The sequence below is a fragment of the Leptodactylus fuscus genome, chromosome 1 (genome assembly GCF_031893055.1).
Source record: "Leptodactylus fuscus isolate aLepFus1 chromosome 1, aLepFus1.hap2, whole genome shotgun sequence".
Lineage (NCBI taxonomy): Eukaryota > Metazoa > Chordata > Amphibia > Anura > Leptodactylidae > Leptodactylus > Leptodactylus fuscus.
The window spans coordinates 108,409,749-108,425,451 of record NC_134265.1 but is presented as its reverse complement, the minus strand read 5'-3'; the positions used below and the strand labels follow the sequence as shown (position 1 = coordinate 108,425,451).

Sequence of the window (15,703 nt, the reverse complement as noted above, 5' to 3'; positions counted from 1 at the left end):
CACAATAAAGTGTGTATTTAATGATTAAATTTATCTATACTTTTATTAAGGGAGATCTCTCCATATCATGCATAACTTATTGGTGGTATGGACAAGCTTCCTTAATTAAAGGTATGGGTAGGACGGGAACCCACACTCAATTAAGGATGATATGGAGAGTGCTCCGTTACATGCATCTAGTGTGTGTCAGAAAAGATCCCAGGAGCTGCATCAGTCATCAGATAGGTGGAAAGTGATCCACTTGTGTAGCCTACACCAGCAGATCACTCTCAAAGGTCCTTTGTTCACTTACCAGATGTCGGCCGATGCTCCTATGCTGTGGCTTACACGCAGCATAGAAGCATCAGCTGACTCCTACTAGCCAACAGAGGTCCAAAATGACTGGACTGGCCTGGTACTGAGTGATACATGGCCCAGTACTGGTCTGTGTACCAGTCATTGGGGACCTATGTGTTAGGGTATCAGGCCGACATCAGTCAGGGGAATACCAATCGCACCTCATAGGGTGACGCTTTCATGACTAAATGAAGCTGCTCCCCACCCCTGTGACTAGCTAAGGTAAACTTGCATATCATAATCTAAGGTTTTCAAATCTTATAACCTGACTTTTCAACAACAGAAAGCTTAGTGAGGAACACCATAGAAAACGTACTGCACTTGCTAAGGTCAGCTTAAGGTGGAAAAATACCTGAGAGGTATACTTGAACAAGTGAATAGTAATTTATGGAAATATTGGACCAGACTGCCTTTGTCTGTAATACACGTATCTTTCAAACTGTTCCTTGCATCAAGATTTTGTGATAATTTCAACATATTGTGTATGCAGCCTATCTGGGAAATTCTGATGTTATGAGATTGAGAAACCCATGTACAGATTGTCAGGTTTGTCAGAGCTTTCCCAGCGTCCTGAGGCTTGCACGTAATAAGTGAGCAATCCAAAGGAAGTACATCAAGATTGATTTTCTCCCTCCACATGAAGAAATACAACCACATAAGCTGGATAATTTTATTTTCTACTTGCAAAGTCACTCTAGGGCTTTCTGCCTTTCTTCCGCAGGGACTGTCCTTCTCCAGAAAATGCAATAAAGCGGTTGACTGAATCATCCTATATACAAAGAAACAAAACAAGGTTTACTGGTGTGTCTTGTCATATTGTAAGTTTTCATATACTAAACAGTCGCGTTATCTGAACATAGAGCGATAAAATTCTGTCTGGCTTAGCTTCTTATGTATCTACCCATTACGGTGACTGCTTTCTTTTTCCAGCAGTGGCATCAGTACATTCCACCTCCCCTACACACTAGGACAGATGAATTCCCACAATACAGGGAATTTATCAGGCCCTGCACTCCAAAATTCTGGTGTAAAAAATAAAAATAAAAAATTTGTCAAATGGGGATTGGCGAGCTTACTTGCACAAATGTTTTGTGACTTTTTGCATTCCAGTTTTGAAAAGTGGGTGTGAAAATAAGCTTGGTTGGCCTGTCTGAATTTCTGTATTTGTACATCAGCTTTATCAACTACAACTTTTGCAAAAATTGTTGCAATTTCACTCCAGTAACTGATGCTAAATTCACACTGGGGTAACCAGGCATCTACTATACTGTATACCTGATTTTTGCTCATGCTAGAATCCCAAGTTGCTACTCTTTCCACGTCTGACCCTTTTTGTACTTTATACTGTAGCTCTGCTTATGCATAAGACACAAGCTCACATTTTGTTCTTGTTCACAGACAGCAATTAAATATACTGCTCAAAAAATACAGAGAACACTTACACAACACAATGTAAGTCAATGACACTTCTGTGAAATAAACCTGTCCAGTTATGAAGCAACACTGAATGCGAATCATTTTCTCCTGCTGTTGTGTAAATGGAACAGACAACAGGTAGATATGATCGTCAATAGCGGTTCTACCGATGATGACCACAGACCATTTTGGCATCAACACTCTACAGAAGTTGCTCAGGTAGTGTAGTGCAGTTCATCTGGGATGGCAAATCAATACGCGTTCTGGCAAGAAGGCTAGCTGTGTCTGTTAGCACAGTGTCCAGAGCGTGGAGCAGATACCAAGAGACAGACCAGTACAACAGGAGCTGTGGAGGGGGACGTAGGAGGGCAACAACCCAGCATCAGGACCACTACCTCCACAGTTGTGCAAGGAGGAACACTGCCAGAGCCCTGCAAAATAACCTCCATCAGGCCACAAACATCCATGTGTCTGCTAAAACTGTCAGAAACAGACTCCATGAGGATGGTATGAGGTCCTGACATCCAGAAGTGTAGGGCCATTCGCAATCGCCAGAGAACACCAAGATTGGCAGATTCGACATTGCCACCCTGTGCTTCATGAATAAAAACAGGTTCACAATGAGCATGTAACAGAATCTCGAGATACCGCGAACCTGGAAATGTCTCAAGATTTTCCACTTTGATTTTGAGTATCAGTCCAAATTCCGGCCTCCATGGCACAATAATTTAGATTTACATTGATCAATTTTTATGTTTTATTGTTCTCAATGCATTACACTATGTAATCAATAAAGATTTACCACTGAAATATTTAATTCATTGATATCTGGAATGTGGTATTTTAGTGTTCCCTTTATTTTTTTGAACAGTGCATATTAGAGGTGAGGAACTGAAAAATGAAGTATTTCTTATTTTATACAGCACTTTAACATTATTTCTGTAATTGCAAAACTCCCCCACCCATAGCCATTTTCATTTTAGCGTTTTTGTTTTTTAATCTCCACCTTCCACGTTCACTGTGCGGTAAAAATGACATGTTCCCTATATTCTTTGGGTCAGTACAATCACATAAATACCAAATTTATATAGCTTTCGGCATTTTCGATGTTTATATTTATTTTTAAATGCATTCTATGGAAAGGTACTTGGACTCTCTAACATGATACTTCTTTTAGGTACTTCAGCCCATACTTACCTCTTCTACTTTCTTTGCTTGTGGCCGGGAATTTCTAATAAAAGTAATTGTGCCAATCTTGAAGTCATAATTAGGAATTCCTCTGCAAATAGGAAATATAAATCATATGTGAGATAAAATAAGTGAGATAAAATTCACAGACATTTATTCATCGCTCAACAGTATCATGTTTTTCCCTACAGTTATTTTACAGTATTTTATCAGAAAATACAGACATTGCAGTGCAGCTCTTCCATATGAGTATATATTGAGCTAAGAGAACTCTTTGCACCACACAAGAACCTTGTTAGAAGATATGTGAATATATACTTTATTAATGCTGCAGGCCTTTACAGTAGATTAGTAATAAACATACACAGTACAACCATTAACATGATACCAAAACAGAATGCATGACTAAAATTGTATTCCCAAAGTATACGGAAACTTTTTAGGTTTTCATAAAGTAATAGTGCAGGTGAATGGGACACACTTTGTAATACACTTCACTAAAGAAAAGTACTTTTTATGATTTTGTCCAGTACATAAGCAAATCAGTTTACAATGAAGTCTATATAGAGGTGAGGGGGTACGAAGTTATGGAGAGAGGCAAAGACATGGAGCCCTCAACGGAATGATTTTTCTCCCCTTAAGAGAAGGCTGGACAGCAAGAAAATTCTCTATATTTCAGATGAGGATTTCTCCTTACATCTTCATTGACTTCTATCGTACAGATTTGATCAGTGACAGAAGAAAGCAAATATGTGAAGAAACTGGCCACTTTATTTAATAAAGTATATTACAAACTTTATCTCCACCTGTACTATGAATTTATAATAAAAAGAGAAAACTTTAGGCTATGCTTTAAATAAGTCAATGTGAAAGCAGAGACTCATTTACTAACCTTCGAATATCCCCTGGTTTTAATGGAGTAGGACTGGGATCAATCCCCTTTTTCTTCCCATCTAGTCTATTGCCAGATCCAGAGAACGCCTACATTTGAACAAAACATGAAAAAATAGGGAAAGTACAATAGTAAGTCCAGAAATATGGGCAGTAATATAAAAAATGGAGGTGGATTTACTAATGAAAATATCACAAAATGTTGCCATATATCAGAAGCTAATCTGACTGAAAGGAGTTTAAACTTAGACTAGACAGCCAGGAGATTTATCTTTCAGCTCTAGCAACTGTGATAACTCTAGTATATTTTAAGACTGTCTAGTTTAAGTTTGCACTGTTAGATAGTATGGTTACTGTATAAAGGTAGTAGTACAAGCAAAAGAAACAAAGATCCAGACTCACCCTGAATCCTATGTCTGCTACATATTCACTGTGATCTGGTTCAACATCCTAGAAGAAAATCAAAGATTTAGTAATATATGACTTACTATAGACTGTGTTCTCCTTTCAGCAATTAAGGGTGCATTCACACTGAGTAAACGCTAGCTTATTTTGTAGAGTAAAATTACACTTGTAAATTTTGCTATCCCATTGACTTCAATGATATTTTTTTACAAGTGTAAAAATACGCCTGTAAAAAATACGCCTGTAAAAAATACGCCTGTAAAAAATACGCCTGTAAAATGTCATTGAAGTCAATGGGATAGCAAAATTTACAAGTGTAATTTTACTCTACAAAATAAGCTAGCGTTTACTCAGTGTGAATGCACCCTTAAAGGAGTTGTACCATGAATAACAATGTAAAGTTAATATAATTTGAGTAAAATATGAAGAAAAAAGAGTTTCTTTGCAGAAATAGTACAATTCACATGACCATGGTCAGCCTTTTATCTCCTAGAAGTAACAGAATGAATGACAGCAAGCAGAGATCTAGAAAACTGTGAGGAATTGATACAGAAAGTATATTGGAAAATTGTATATCTTTTTATTGTAACCCCTTTAAGTCCTGGTATATGAAAGAACAATTATGCGGTCATGAGCCAAGTCATGTCTATGCTAGTTCTGTAGCTGTTCCTATAGACTTCCAGCTTTGTGATCTTTTTTCACTGTGTATTGGCACACAGGGTAGTTGGGGTGTTCTCAATAAGTTTTTTTTTTTTTTTTAATTGTCACTGTATTGTGTGATACATTGTTTTAATTCTCTATGTTGTATGGGTGACTAATAATGCTTCTCACCACAGAAAGAAAACTAATATTTAGCCTAATATACCTGTTTCTTTTACTGAGGACACAGCAGAAAGTGTACTATAGTCAGTTTCTACTGTATTCTCAGTATAAGCAGGATATCATTTAGGCTGAATAAAATGTTTCCTAGCAGAATTATCGCATTTATCTGTTTGCAATAGCGCCCCCTAGTGTTCAAAATGTATTTCAGTTCATATCAGTCTATTGCTTTTTTCCTGCTTCGCTTCTCATAGGGAGAGAGAGCCTAAGAGAAGCAACATTTAGTAAAAGGTAACCACCCTGATACAGACTCCAAGAAGTAAGTGTAAAAGCAATCAGATAAGCACTTCAAGACAGAAAAAAAAAAAAACAACACTTTACAAAGTTACTCCAAATGCATATTCACTTAACTTATTGCATTTATATTGATGGTTCAATCCCTTTAACTCTCATGGTACATGTTACATCCATTAACACTAATGGATAAAATAGATAGCAGGGCAATGTATTAAATAAGGATGTAAATACGTCCACGTCATTATTTATTGTGCACATATTACAACTAATACTAAGACTACATGCATATGACCATACACATAGTCCGTGATTAAACGGTACAACCAGTACATTCATATGGACCCGGGACTGCATTATGTACAGGTATAGGATCTATCCTGAGTTTTGCCCCAGACTCACTGTTGCATACATGGCTCATAACAATTCACAGGTATGTGTATATGGCCATGAAAAACACAGTTTGCACAATGACAAAGCACACAGTCGTGTTCGTAGTGCCTAAACTAAGTGAAGAACATGTTTTTATTTTTACCGTTGGCTCTTCATGTTGCGTATGTCTTTCTGGTTCTTTGTAACCGAGTGGAGCATCAAAATCCACCTGAAATTATATAAATTAAACATTAGGCCTAATATTGAAAAATAATGAAAATGTATGCCCTGAAATGACAGTACCTTTGCAATGGTGTTTTTATGTGACTTCTATATGTTCAAACTTTAAAAGGGACATACCACCACTAAACATCTCTTCTAAACCACTTATATGCTGTTGTAGGGGTGATTACTGGCATAGTGAAGTTACCTGCACTAGCGCTCCAGAGAAATTTAACTTTTAGGTCGAGGCCCCACGATGTGGAAACACAGCTTTTTTTTGTTGCAGATTTTGCTGCAGTTTTTGAGCCAAAGCCAGGAGTGGATTGAGCAGATGGTAGATGTATAAGAACTTCCTATATATTTCCTATTCCTTTCATAGCTATTCATGGTTTTGGCTAAAAAAAAACCTGAAGGAATATCTGCAACAAAAAAAGCTGCGTTTCCACAACTTGTAGCATCAGCCTTAATCTGTATGCAAATAATCGGCTTGGTGCAATAGGGGTTTGGTTGAGTCTGCATGAGCACCCATTGTTGCCTGTGATCAACACACTACAGGACTTGTCAATCTTTATGTTAAGAGGCAGCGCTAGGTGCTCTGGAAAAAGCAGCTATGTCTTGGGTGTAGATAATTTGAATATGGATTAAAAGATGATTTTATCAGCAGCAAGACTGTACTTTGACACAATAAAAAGGTATATTCACTGCACCACTAACTCCAGCATCCTGCAATGTCGACCATGTGCAATTGACCGATGCAGTTTACTGACAAAGGGCTCTGGTTAAAGAGGACCTTTCATGGTTTGGGGCACAGGCAGTTTTATAAACTGCTGGAAAGCTGACAGTGCTCTGAATTCAGCGCACTGTCAGCCTTCCCGATCTGTGCCCTGGGTAAAGAGCTTTCAGTCCCGGTACCGTAGCGCTTTACAGTCAGAAGGGTTTTCCTGACAGTCAGTCTGGAATGTCCTCCACAGCGGAGCCTATTGCGCTGTACAGTGTGAGCGGGGAGGAACGCGCCCTTCCCTCCTGATAATACAAGTCTATGGACAAATACTGTGAGCAGAGGGAGGGGGCATTCCTCCCCGCTCACACTGTACAGCACGATAGGCGCTGCTGTAGAGAAGGACGTTCCTGACTGACTGTCAGGAACGCCCTTCTGACTGTAAAGAGCTACGTACCGGTGCCGATAGCTCTTTTTTCGGGGCACAGATCGAGAAAGTCAACAGTGCGCTGAATTCAGCGCACTGTCGACTTTCCCGATTATTACAATGTTAACACATATTGGCGGGATCAAAGGAACAGTTGAGTATAAGTTATTTTATCACATTTCCTGTTTAACCCAATTTTTAAAGACTCCGGGACAACCCCTTTAAGCTTCAAACAAAGTCTACAGTACTTAGTAGAGATTGCAGTTTCCCAATCATAGAGGTGCATGCTGCATTAAATAAAAGGCATATATAACATTCCAGAAAAAAATAAGTTATTTAATGGGGAGGTATGTACTTGTGACAGTGAGAAGTACCTGATATTGAACATTAAATAAAGCCATGACCCTTTAAATGAGCTCATGGTTATCACACCTAATAGCACCCTAGTATAGGCAGATATTACAATGCAAGTTACAATTGCCAATCTTCATCTCAGCTAGGTAAGTTTAGGAGCATGTAGAAATCTGCAAAGAACGCTCTGCAATGCCTGGAGGTGCGAACAACCCTGTGTTTATATTTCCAGAAATGAGTACGCAGCTATATTGGTATGTGACATTGTCCTGCAGCAGCTTTATCTATAAACCATGCTGGCTGAAGGACAATTACTAAACTGATCAATTGGCAGGCGATATAAGGTGCCTAATAAGCTGATAATACAGTTTCTCAATGCTGGCTCTAGAGCCTCATGCAAGAGAAGACTGTGAGCAGTACTGCATCATGTAATAATGTCATACTGCTGACTTTTGATAGTATTTTGTAAAGAAAAAAAAAATATATATATTATAGTAAAGTTCATTAAACACTACTGAAAAATGTTTTCTATTACAACAAAGATCATTTTAAAAGCTGACAGACCTAACAAACAGCCTGTTTTGGTGCTCTCACAATGGACACTTACATTCATATCACATTCTATAATGGATACAGCTTTGTCCGGCTTGGTCTCCATGACGCGAAGTTCATAAATCTGTAACAGTAAATGGTTTTACATGTAAAGAAGATTATTTCATGTCACCATTATAAAATTAGCCGAATAGCCTATAAGGTTTAAAAATGGAGATATTATTAAAATATGAAGCAAAACAAACAGTTAACCAGTTATGGTCATTAACTCCTTATCTGAAATGGCTGATAGTGAACAAGAGAAAGAAAATGTATTCAGCTGCACAGCAACTGTACATAGATGGCCTTTGGGTTTTTATCTCTTTAAAGGGGTGTTCCAGCAGAGAGTCTCTGTTTGGGTCCTCAGTGTTTGCCATTTGTCTGTGCTCTGTTCAAAGGGAGCATCACCGTTCAGACATTGATGGCTGACTTACCTGTGTGGGCCTAAGGTCAGGAAGACTGCAGACCTGAACGGAGACTCTTCACTGGATCCCAGTTATGTTAGGACATTAATAAAAGAACTGGAACGCCCCTTTGCACACAAAAAAACAAACCCCCTGATTTAGAGAAGACTGCAAACAGAGCTGACCGCACATGTCCGTTTGGCCATTTTCCTGTGGTCGAACAGACGCTCGTTTAAGAGGCTACAAGAAAATGGCCGAACAGACACGTTAAGTCAGCTCTACCAGCTGATGAAGTGTGTGATGACGCGGCATAGAGGCGTCGGCGGCACAAGACAGAAGCATTGCTGGAGAGTCTTCGGGGAGCACAGAGGACGCCCCCTGTGCTTTCTGAAGACTCATTTGCATAAGGAAGAAATAAGAAATTTCTCTGGAACGGGGCCCATGGATGAGAATAACTAAGGTAGGAGAAGAATAGATAAATAAATAAAGGCTATTTCAACATGGTATTTGTAAAAAAAAAATGCATTCTAATGATAGAATCCCTTTAATATTAAATAAATATTAAATTGAACTACCACAATTGTATCATTGAACTGGAAAGAGAATAAACTGCACTAATAGAGCTCCAGGTAGAGTCACTAGTGGAGAAGGACCTGGGTGAACTTATAAATCATAGGTTAATTTACAGCATGCAATGTCAGTCAGCTGCTTCTAAGGCCAGTAGGATATGATCATGTGTTAAAATCAGTATGGACTCTCAGGACAGAGATGTAACATTACCATCTTATAAATCATTGGTGCGGCCCCAACTAGAATATGCACTTCAGTTCTGGGCACCAGTTCACAGAAGAGATGTCCTAGAGTTAGAAAAGGTTCAACAGAGGGCCCCAAAATTGCTAGGGGGCATGGAAGACCTCAGTTATGAGGAGCGATTAAAGGAGTTAAATTTGTTCTAGTCTTGAGAATTGGGGACTAAGGGAAGATAAGACAAACCTATATAAATAGCCCATACAAGAAATATGTCGAAAAGCTGTTCCATGTAAAATCCCCTCAGAAGACAAGGAGGTACTTCCTCCATCTGCAGAAAAAGAGGTTTAATCGCTAGAGGCGAAAAGGCTTATTCACTGCAAAGACAGTGAATCTGTGGAATAGCCTACCCCAGGACCTGGTCACAGCAGCAACAGTTGGCAGCTTAAAAACAGCCTTAGATGCCTTTTTACAGCAAAACAGCATTGATGCTTATAGAAATGTACAGAATACTTATTTCCTTTAGTCATGCCCTTTCCCTGGTTGAACGTGATGAACACCTATCTTTTTCCAACTGTCCTGTGTAAGAGGGAAAACATGTACAGTGTAATATAACACATAATCGGGCAGCTACCCATAAGTTAACATTACCTTCTCATTGTAGTTAATGGCAATTACATCTCCTGTTGTCAAACAAGCAAAGTTCCTCAGTGCATTCTCCAGTCTTATTATAAAGTCAAGGTCAGTGATTAAAAAAACACTTGTATCTGTGTACCTAATACCTAGACATCTTAGAAGCCACTGTCAATACACAATTAAGACGTGTTCATACTGTACTTCTGAAAGATACAAAAGGCTTACAGTTTGCTTGCATCTGAAACATACCGTATATACTCAAGTAGAAGCCGACCCGAATATAAGCCGAGGCCCCTAATTTTACCACAAAAAACTGGGGAAACTTATTGACTCGAGTATAAGCCTAGGGGGGAAATGCAGCAGCTACTGGAAAATTTCAAAAATTAAAATGGTCGGAGTTTTTGGGTGCAGTAGATGCTGGGTGCTGGGAAAGGGGAGGGGGTGGTTTGGTTGTCTGTCTGCCCCTTCCCTGAGCTTCAGTCCCCCCCCCCCCCCACTGCAGTGCTCCTATTAACCCCTTCCCGACGGAACAGGAGCACTGCAGATACCCTATGTTCAGTAGACCGGGCACTTTCAGACACAGAATGTCTAATGTGTATGTGTTTCACAGTAATTTTCTACTTTTATATGTATTCTAGGGAAAGGAGGGATTTAGAACTTTTATTTACTTTATTTTTTATTATATATTTTTTTTAAAGCTTCTTTTTTTTCACTATTTTATGGGAGATTCTATACATTACTATTGCGGATGGTCATAGACATGCACTTCATGCAAAAAAAAAAAAATAATAATTTTTTTTTTTTTTTTTTGCTTGACTTGAGTATAAGCCGAGGGGGGCTTTTTCAGCACAAAAACTGTGCTGAAAAATTTGGCTTATACTCGAGTATATACGGTAATATCATACCATCCACACAAATAAAAAGGAAGGATACACTGCTTTGGGATTTGTGATGTCAAGGAAGTCTGGGCTCTGGGGTTGAAATTTGGAATATGTAGCGACTTGAAGGTTGACACTTTCCACTTGCACCAAACCTCCCTCTTCTAAAAGTAAATTCTGCATCATCTGTTAGGAGAGAGAAAAAAAAGTCATCAAGTAGCACTACAGTTTAACAATGAAATAGCAATGATATAAGTTATGTTTAAGAAACCGCTCTCCATATCCATCCAAACTGGAAATTCAGTTAAAATGAGCTTTTTAAAAGGATTCTATCATTAGAATCCCATGTTCCACAAACACCATGTCGGAATAGACATTGTTATTATTATTATTAAAATTATTATTATTATTTTTTTTTTGCATGAAGTGCATGTCTATGACCATCCGCAATAGTAATGTATAGAATCTCCCATAAAATAGTGAAAATAGTGAAAAAAAAGAAGCTTTAATAAAAATATAATAAAAAATAAAGTAAATAAAATTGGGGTTGGGAAAGATTATGAAAAATAAGTACCGTATTTTTCGGACTATAAGGTTTTAGAGGAGAAAAATAGGGAAAAAAAATTTTCAGGCAAAAAATGGTAAAATATTTAATATATGGGAGTTGTAGTTTTGGAACAGCTGCAAGGCCACATTGACAGGTGACCCTGCAGCTGTACGGGGATGTATAGGGCGTTTTTTTTGTGGGGCCAGGTGTACTTTTTAGATATACCATTTTGGGAAATGTTTATTGCTTAGATCACCTTTTATTTAATTCAGAGGCAAAACAGAGAGAAAAACCCGGCAGTTTAGCACTTTTGATTTTGACGTTCACTGTGCATAAAACTATTAGTAGACCGGGCATTTTCAGACACAGGGATACCTAATGTATATGTTTCACAGTAATGTTATACTTTTATATGTATTCTAGGGAAAGGAGGTGAACTTTTATTTATTTTATTTTTTATTATATTTTTTTTAAGTGTTTTTTTTTTTTTTTTTTACTATTTTATTATCCCCCGCCTAGGGGGCTTGAACCTGCAATCATTTGATTGCAAGTCCCATAGACGGCAATACACTTGTATTCTATACATTACTATCGCGGAGTGTCATAGACCAGCCGCGATAGTAATATATGACAAGCCTCGGAGCCTTCATTAGGCTCCCGGCTGTCATCGGAACAGGTCGGCTCCTGCGGCCTCGCCGTGCAGGAGCCGGCCTGCATCACTAAAGGTATGGGGCCGGTGGGGGGGGGCTAACTAACTGCCGGGACCTGCGGAGGAGGAGTGGATTTGCAGCATGGCCGCGCTACTGTCACCGCTGGTTTTCTTCAGCGGCAGTAGCGCGGCAATCTGCAGGCCCCGGCAGCTAAGACAGTCCCCGGCATCTGCTGTAATAGACCGGCAGATGCCGGGGAGTGTCTTAGCTGCTGGGGCCTGCAGTATTGTCACACTCCTGCCGCTGAAGAAAACCAGCGGTGGCAGTAGCGCGGCAATCTGCAGGCCCCGGCAGCTAAGACACTCCCCGGCATCCACCGGTCTATTACAGCAGATGCCGGGGACTGTCTTAGCTGCCGGGGCCTGCAGATTGCCGCGCTACTGCCGCTGAAGAAAACCAGCGGTGGCAGTAGCGCGGCCATGCTGCAAACCCACATTCAGACTATAAGACGCACCCTCATTTTCCTCCGAAATTTGGGGGAAAAAAAGTGCGTCTTATAGTCCGAAAAATACGGTAACTGTCTGAAGTGATCTCCCAGCCTCAGCTTTCCTGCATTATACATGGAATAGAAGTATACAGACTTATACAGGATACAGAATGTCACAAAAAGGAGTCAAAATTAAATAAAGGATAATACATCATTTCTCAATGGCACAAATGCTGCCAGAAAATCCAAAATTGTTCCAAATTTTAGGAACACTTTAGCAGTATGAAGCTGAACATTTGAGGAATGGGAATATGATCATTTCAACTGGTTATGCTGTTGAATTTGTTATTTTAAAATTAAAAATTATTTACACCGTTCTGCAAATTGAGTTTCTGGTGTTCACTTACCCAGTGTGGGAGATAGCATATCCCTTCATCTGCTACAAACTCGAGAACCCCGCAGTGTGTCATCCTATCAGAATTTTTGTTGGTTAACTTGAAAAGCATGGGATAAGTGATATTCAATCGGCCTGGAGATAAAACAGACCAAATATCACCTAAATATATGCGTTCTGTGTAAATATTCAACCTCAGAATTGTTACCTGAAGTTGTTACTGAACTGAATGTAGTACAACATATAAAGCAGAAATTAGAAAATGTTGAATAAAGACACAATAACCTGTAAAGTCTACATTATTAAAGTGTATCATTGCGATTTTTACTACCCTATGCTCAAGTAACCTTTACAAAGTCTATTGTAGGCATACCTGTTATTTGCAGATTATTGTAACTGTTTTCACGAAAAATCTGGATTACTGTTATGGAAATTACTATTCTTGGAGCACAAGGGTGTTGAAATCTATCGCATGTACTATACGCCAGCCACTTTGGCTTCGGGCCGAGCGTACAGGAACGTCGCCTGTGCTCCAGGAATACTAATTTGCATAACAATAATCTGGATTTTTCAGAAAAACAGCTGCAACCATCTGCAAATAAAAGGTTTGCCTACAATAGCCTTTCTAAAGTCTACTTGAGCATACGCTTAGTTAAGATAGTAAGATCTCAATGATACACTCCCTTTAAGCACTGACTATTATCTTTCTCCTTGTTTACTGGAGGATAGGAAAGTGGTTTAGGTAACTTATCTATTCCCCATTCCTCCACCCTTCTTTACACTACAACTCTGCCTACTCTAGAGTACTATGTCTAAAAACAAGGTAACCAGGAAGTTAGAGTTAATTTCCATTACCCGAAGGACAGAAATATTATAAACTACAAGCAACTAAACCACCAGTGAGAAAAAAAATGGAGTCATCAATATCAGATCAATGGAGAGCCAATAGCCAGCACCCACCCTGATCAGCTGTTGTATGCAGGAAGCAGACAGTTCCGTTCTTTGTGCAGTGGTTGAACCAAGTCACTGCAACTAAGCTCCCTTTCAAGGGAATGGGAACTGATCCACAGTAGCATGTTCTGGTAACTACACAGAGGACAGAGCTGTCTGCTTCCTGACCTATTCTTTGTGTATCTGCTGCTGAGAACAGCTGAACAATTGGGGTCCTGGGTGACAAAAGTCCTAATGATATGATAGGTCATCAATATTGTCAAACCCTTTTAATATTACATGGTACAATGCACTTACTTAGTTGATCCAGAGCAGATGGAGGCATAATAACTGGAAAAAACAAAGAGAGTTCCAAGTAAGTAGTTACCTGTACAAGCTATACATCAGCTACACTACAGAACAGCAGTGCAGATGGCAGGACCTAATGGAATAGTATCTACCTTGCTTCCAACATTGAATGTAGAAATGAAAGGGGACCTGACACAATTACTGATGCATCTACTTTCAGTAAGCTTTATTTTTTTCAATAAATAAAATTTCCGGAGCATCTCTTCTTAGAATTCTACATTGTTCTGCAACTCTAAAAAGCGAATATCTCAGCAATGGAGTCAGCGATGAGGCAACCTTCCTAAGATCCCATTCAACCGTACATTTACAAACAAATCACATACTGACATGTACTGCACTACCAATACAATGTACATAATAATATTAGTGTGGTATACTTTTCCCTCCTTTCTCCACATCAGAGCGGTCATTTGGTCCAGCCAGCATGGAAACAGAATAGCAGCGGTACTGTGTGGAAAAGCGATTCTGAAAAACCCGCGGTATTGGGTGGTCAAACATGTTGAAGGAAAACTGAAAGAGAATCATAAACAAAAGGTCATTATACAATTCAGCATTTTTACAGACAAAAAAGCCCCACGGAGAACAGCTTGTAATAAAGGGGTTTTCTCATCACATTAAGGGATCCAGAGAGTGAGGGGCTCATAGAACTGGTTCGGCCCCATTAGTTTTTTGATAGCTGATCCTAGTGACAACCCCTCTAGTGTTTTTAACCACTTCATATACTCATAGATTTCTATGATTATTTTCCTGATGGTAAAGGCTTCCTGCATTAGTTGGCTCCAGCTATGGTAAACCTGTGTACAGATGGGAACGGTCGTTTTACACCCCCAATAACATCTCAGCACATGACTATGTCACTGCTGCAGACAATGCCCAACTAGAAGGGGGCGCACTATAGTCAGTGACTGGCTCCAGATATCACTGCTGCAGGAGAAAGGGGGATCAGGCAGTTTTGAGGCGAGAACCAATCTGAGCTGTTTTAGGGGTTATATTACCCGTTATTTTGGTTCTAATATAAATGACTGTATGCTTATGGTATATAGTACTGTAGTCTTATTACTTGGCTACTATAAGGGATTTCTTTATGGCTGAGTTACTGGTTACGGTGTTACTACCTTGGCACTGTATGGGGGAATTCATTTGGTTTGGCATTCGGGCAGAAATGGTCGCCATGCATCTCATGTAAAGTATAGTATACCACCACCAGGCTCCACTATGCTGATAACAGGGATCTGGGACCCTATCCAGGCTAACTCACTGCCTCTGTCCCAGTTCACATTACAGAAACTTTCCAGGTACCCAGAACCTGAGAGAACTCAGTTCTGCTTGCCTTGTGGTGGTCGCCAATAGTCAGAGGAAGATGAGCCATGCACCTCTATGGGAATAAGTAATCGCCCATACCGCCTACCAGCCTGAAGAGCCCCCATTCTTACCATGTTGTCGTCTGTCGATCTGTTGCAGTCCGGACTCCTTAGCACAGCCTGAGTCACTCTCCTTCCCGGAAGTGTTGGTTTTGGAGAGTATTCAATAGAATGCAGCGCGCAGAAGCAGAATGGCTGTGTACACAGCTAAAAACTACAACAACCAGCAAGCACCGCGCCGGCTGCGGAAGTCCTGCGCTACTATTGGCC

General features: G+C 39.6%; 1 protein-coding gene across 2 annotated transcripts; it reads right to left on the bottom strand.

The window, feature by feature from the left end:
* Positions 1 to 992: 992 nt before the first annotated feature.
* On the bottom strand, positions 993 to 15,612 carry UFD1 (ubiquitin recognition factor in ER associated degradation 1). 2 transcript variants are annotated; one of them, XM_075275875.1, is made up of 12 exons: positions 15,506 to 15,612; positions 14,450 to 14,582; positions 14,019 to 14,054; positions 12,787 to 12,905; positions 10,751 to 10,881; positions 9,833 to 9,905; positions 8,047 to 8,115; positions 5,885 to 5,950; positions 4,234 to 4,281; positions 3,833 to 3,921; positions 2,950 to 3,031; positions 993 to 1,105 (listed from the first exon to the last, which is right to left on the bottom strand). In XM_075275875.1, the coding sequence occupies exons 1-12, from the start codon at positions 15,506 to 15,508 to the stop codon at positions 1,031 to 1,033; spliced, it is 924 nt and encodes a 307-aa protein (XP_075131976.1). In that variant the 5' UTR covers positions 15,509 to 15,612; the 3' UTR covers positions 993 to 1,030. The 2 variants fall into 2 exon arrangements, with proteins under 2 accessions (XP_075131976.1, XP_075131981.1); XM_075275880.1 differs by having other exon boundaries at positions 12,787 to 12,908; positions 14,022 to 14,054; positions 15,506 to 15,611.
* Positions 15,613 to 15,703: the final 91 nt, after the last annotated feature.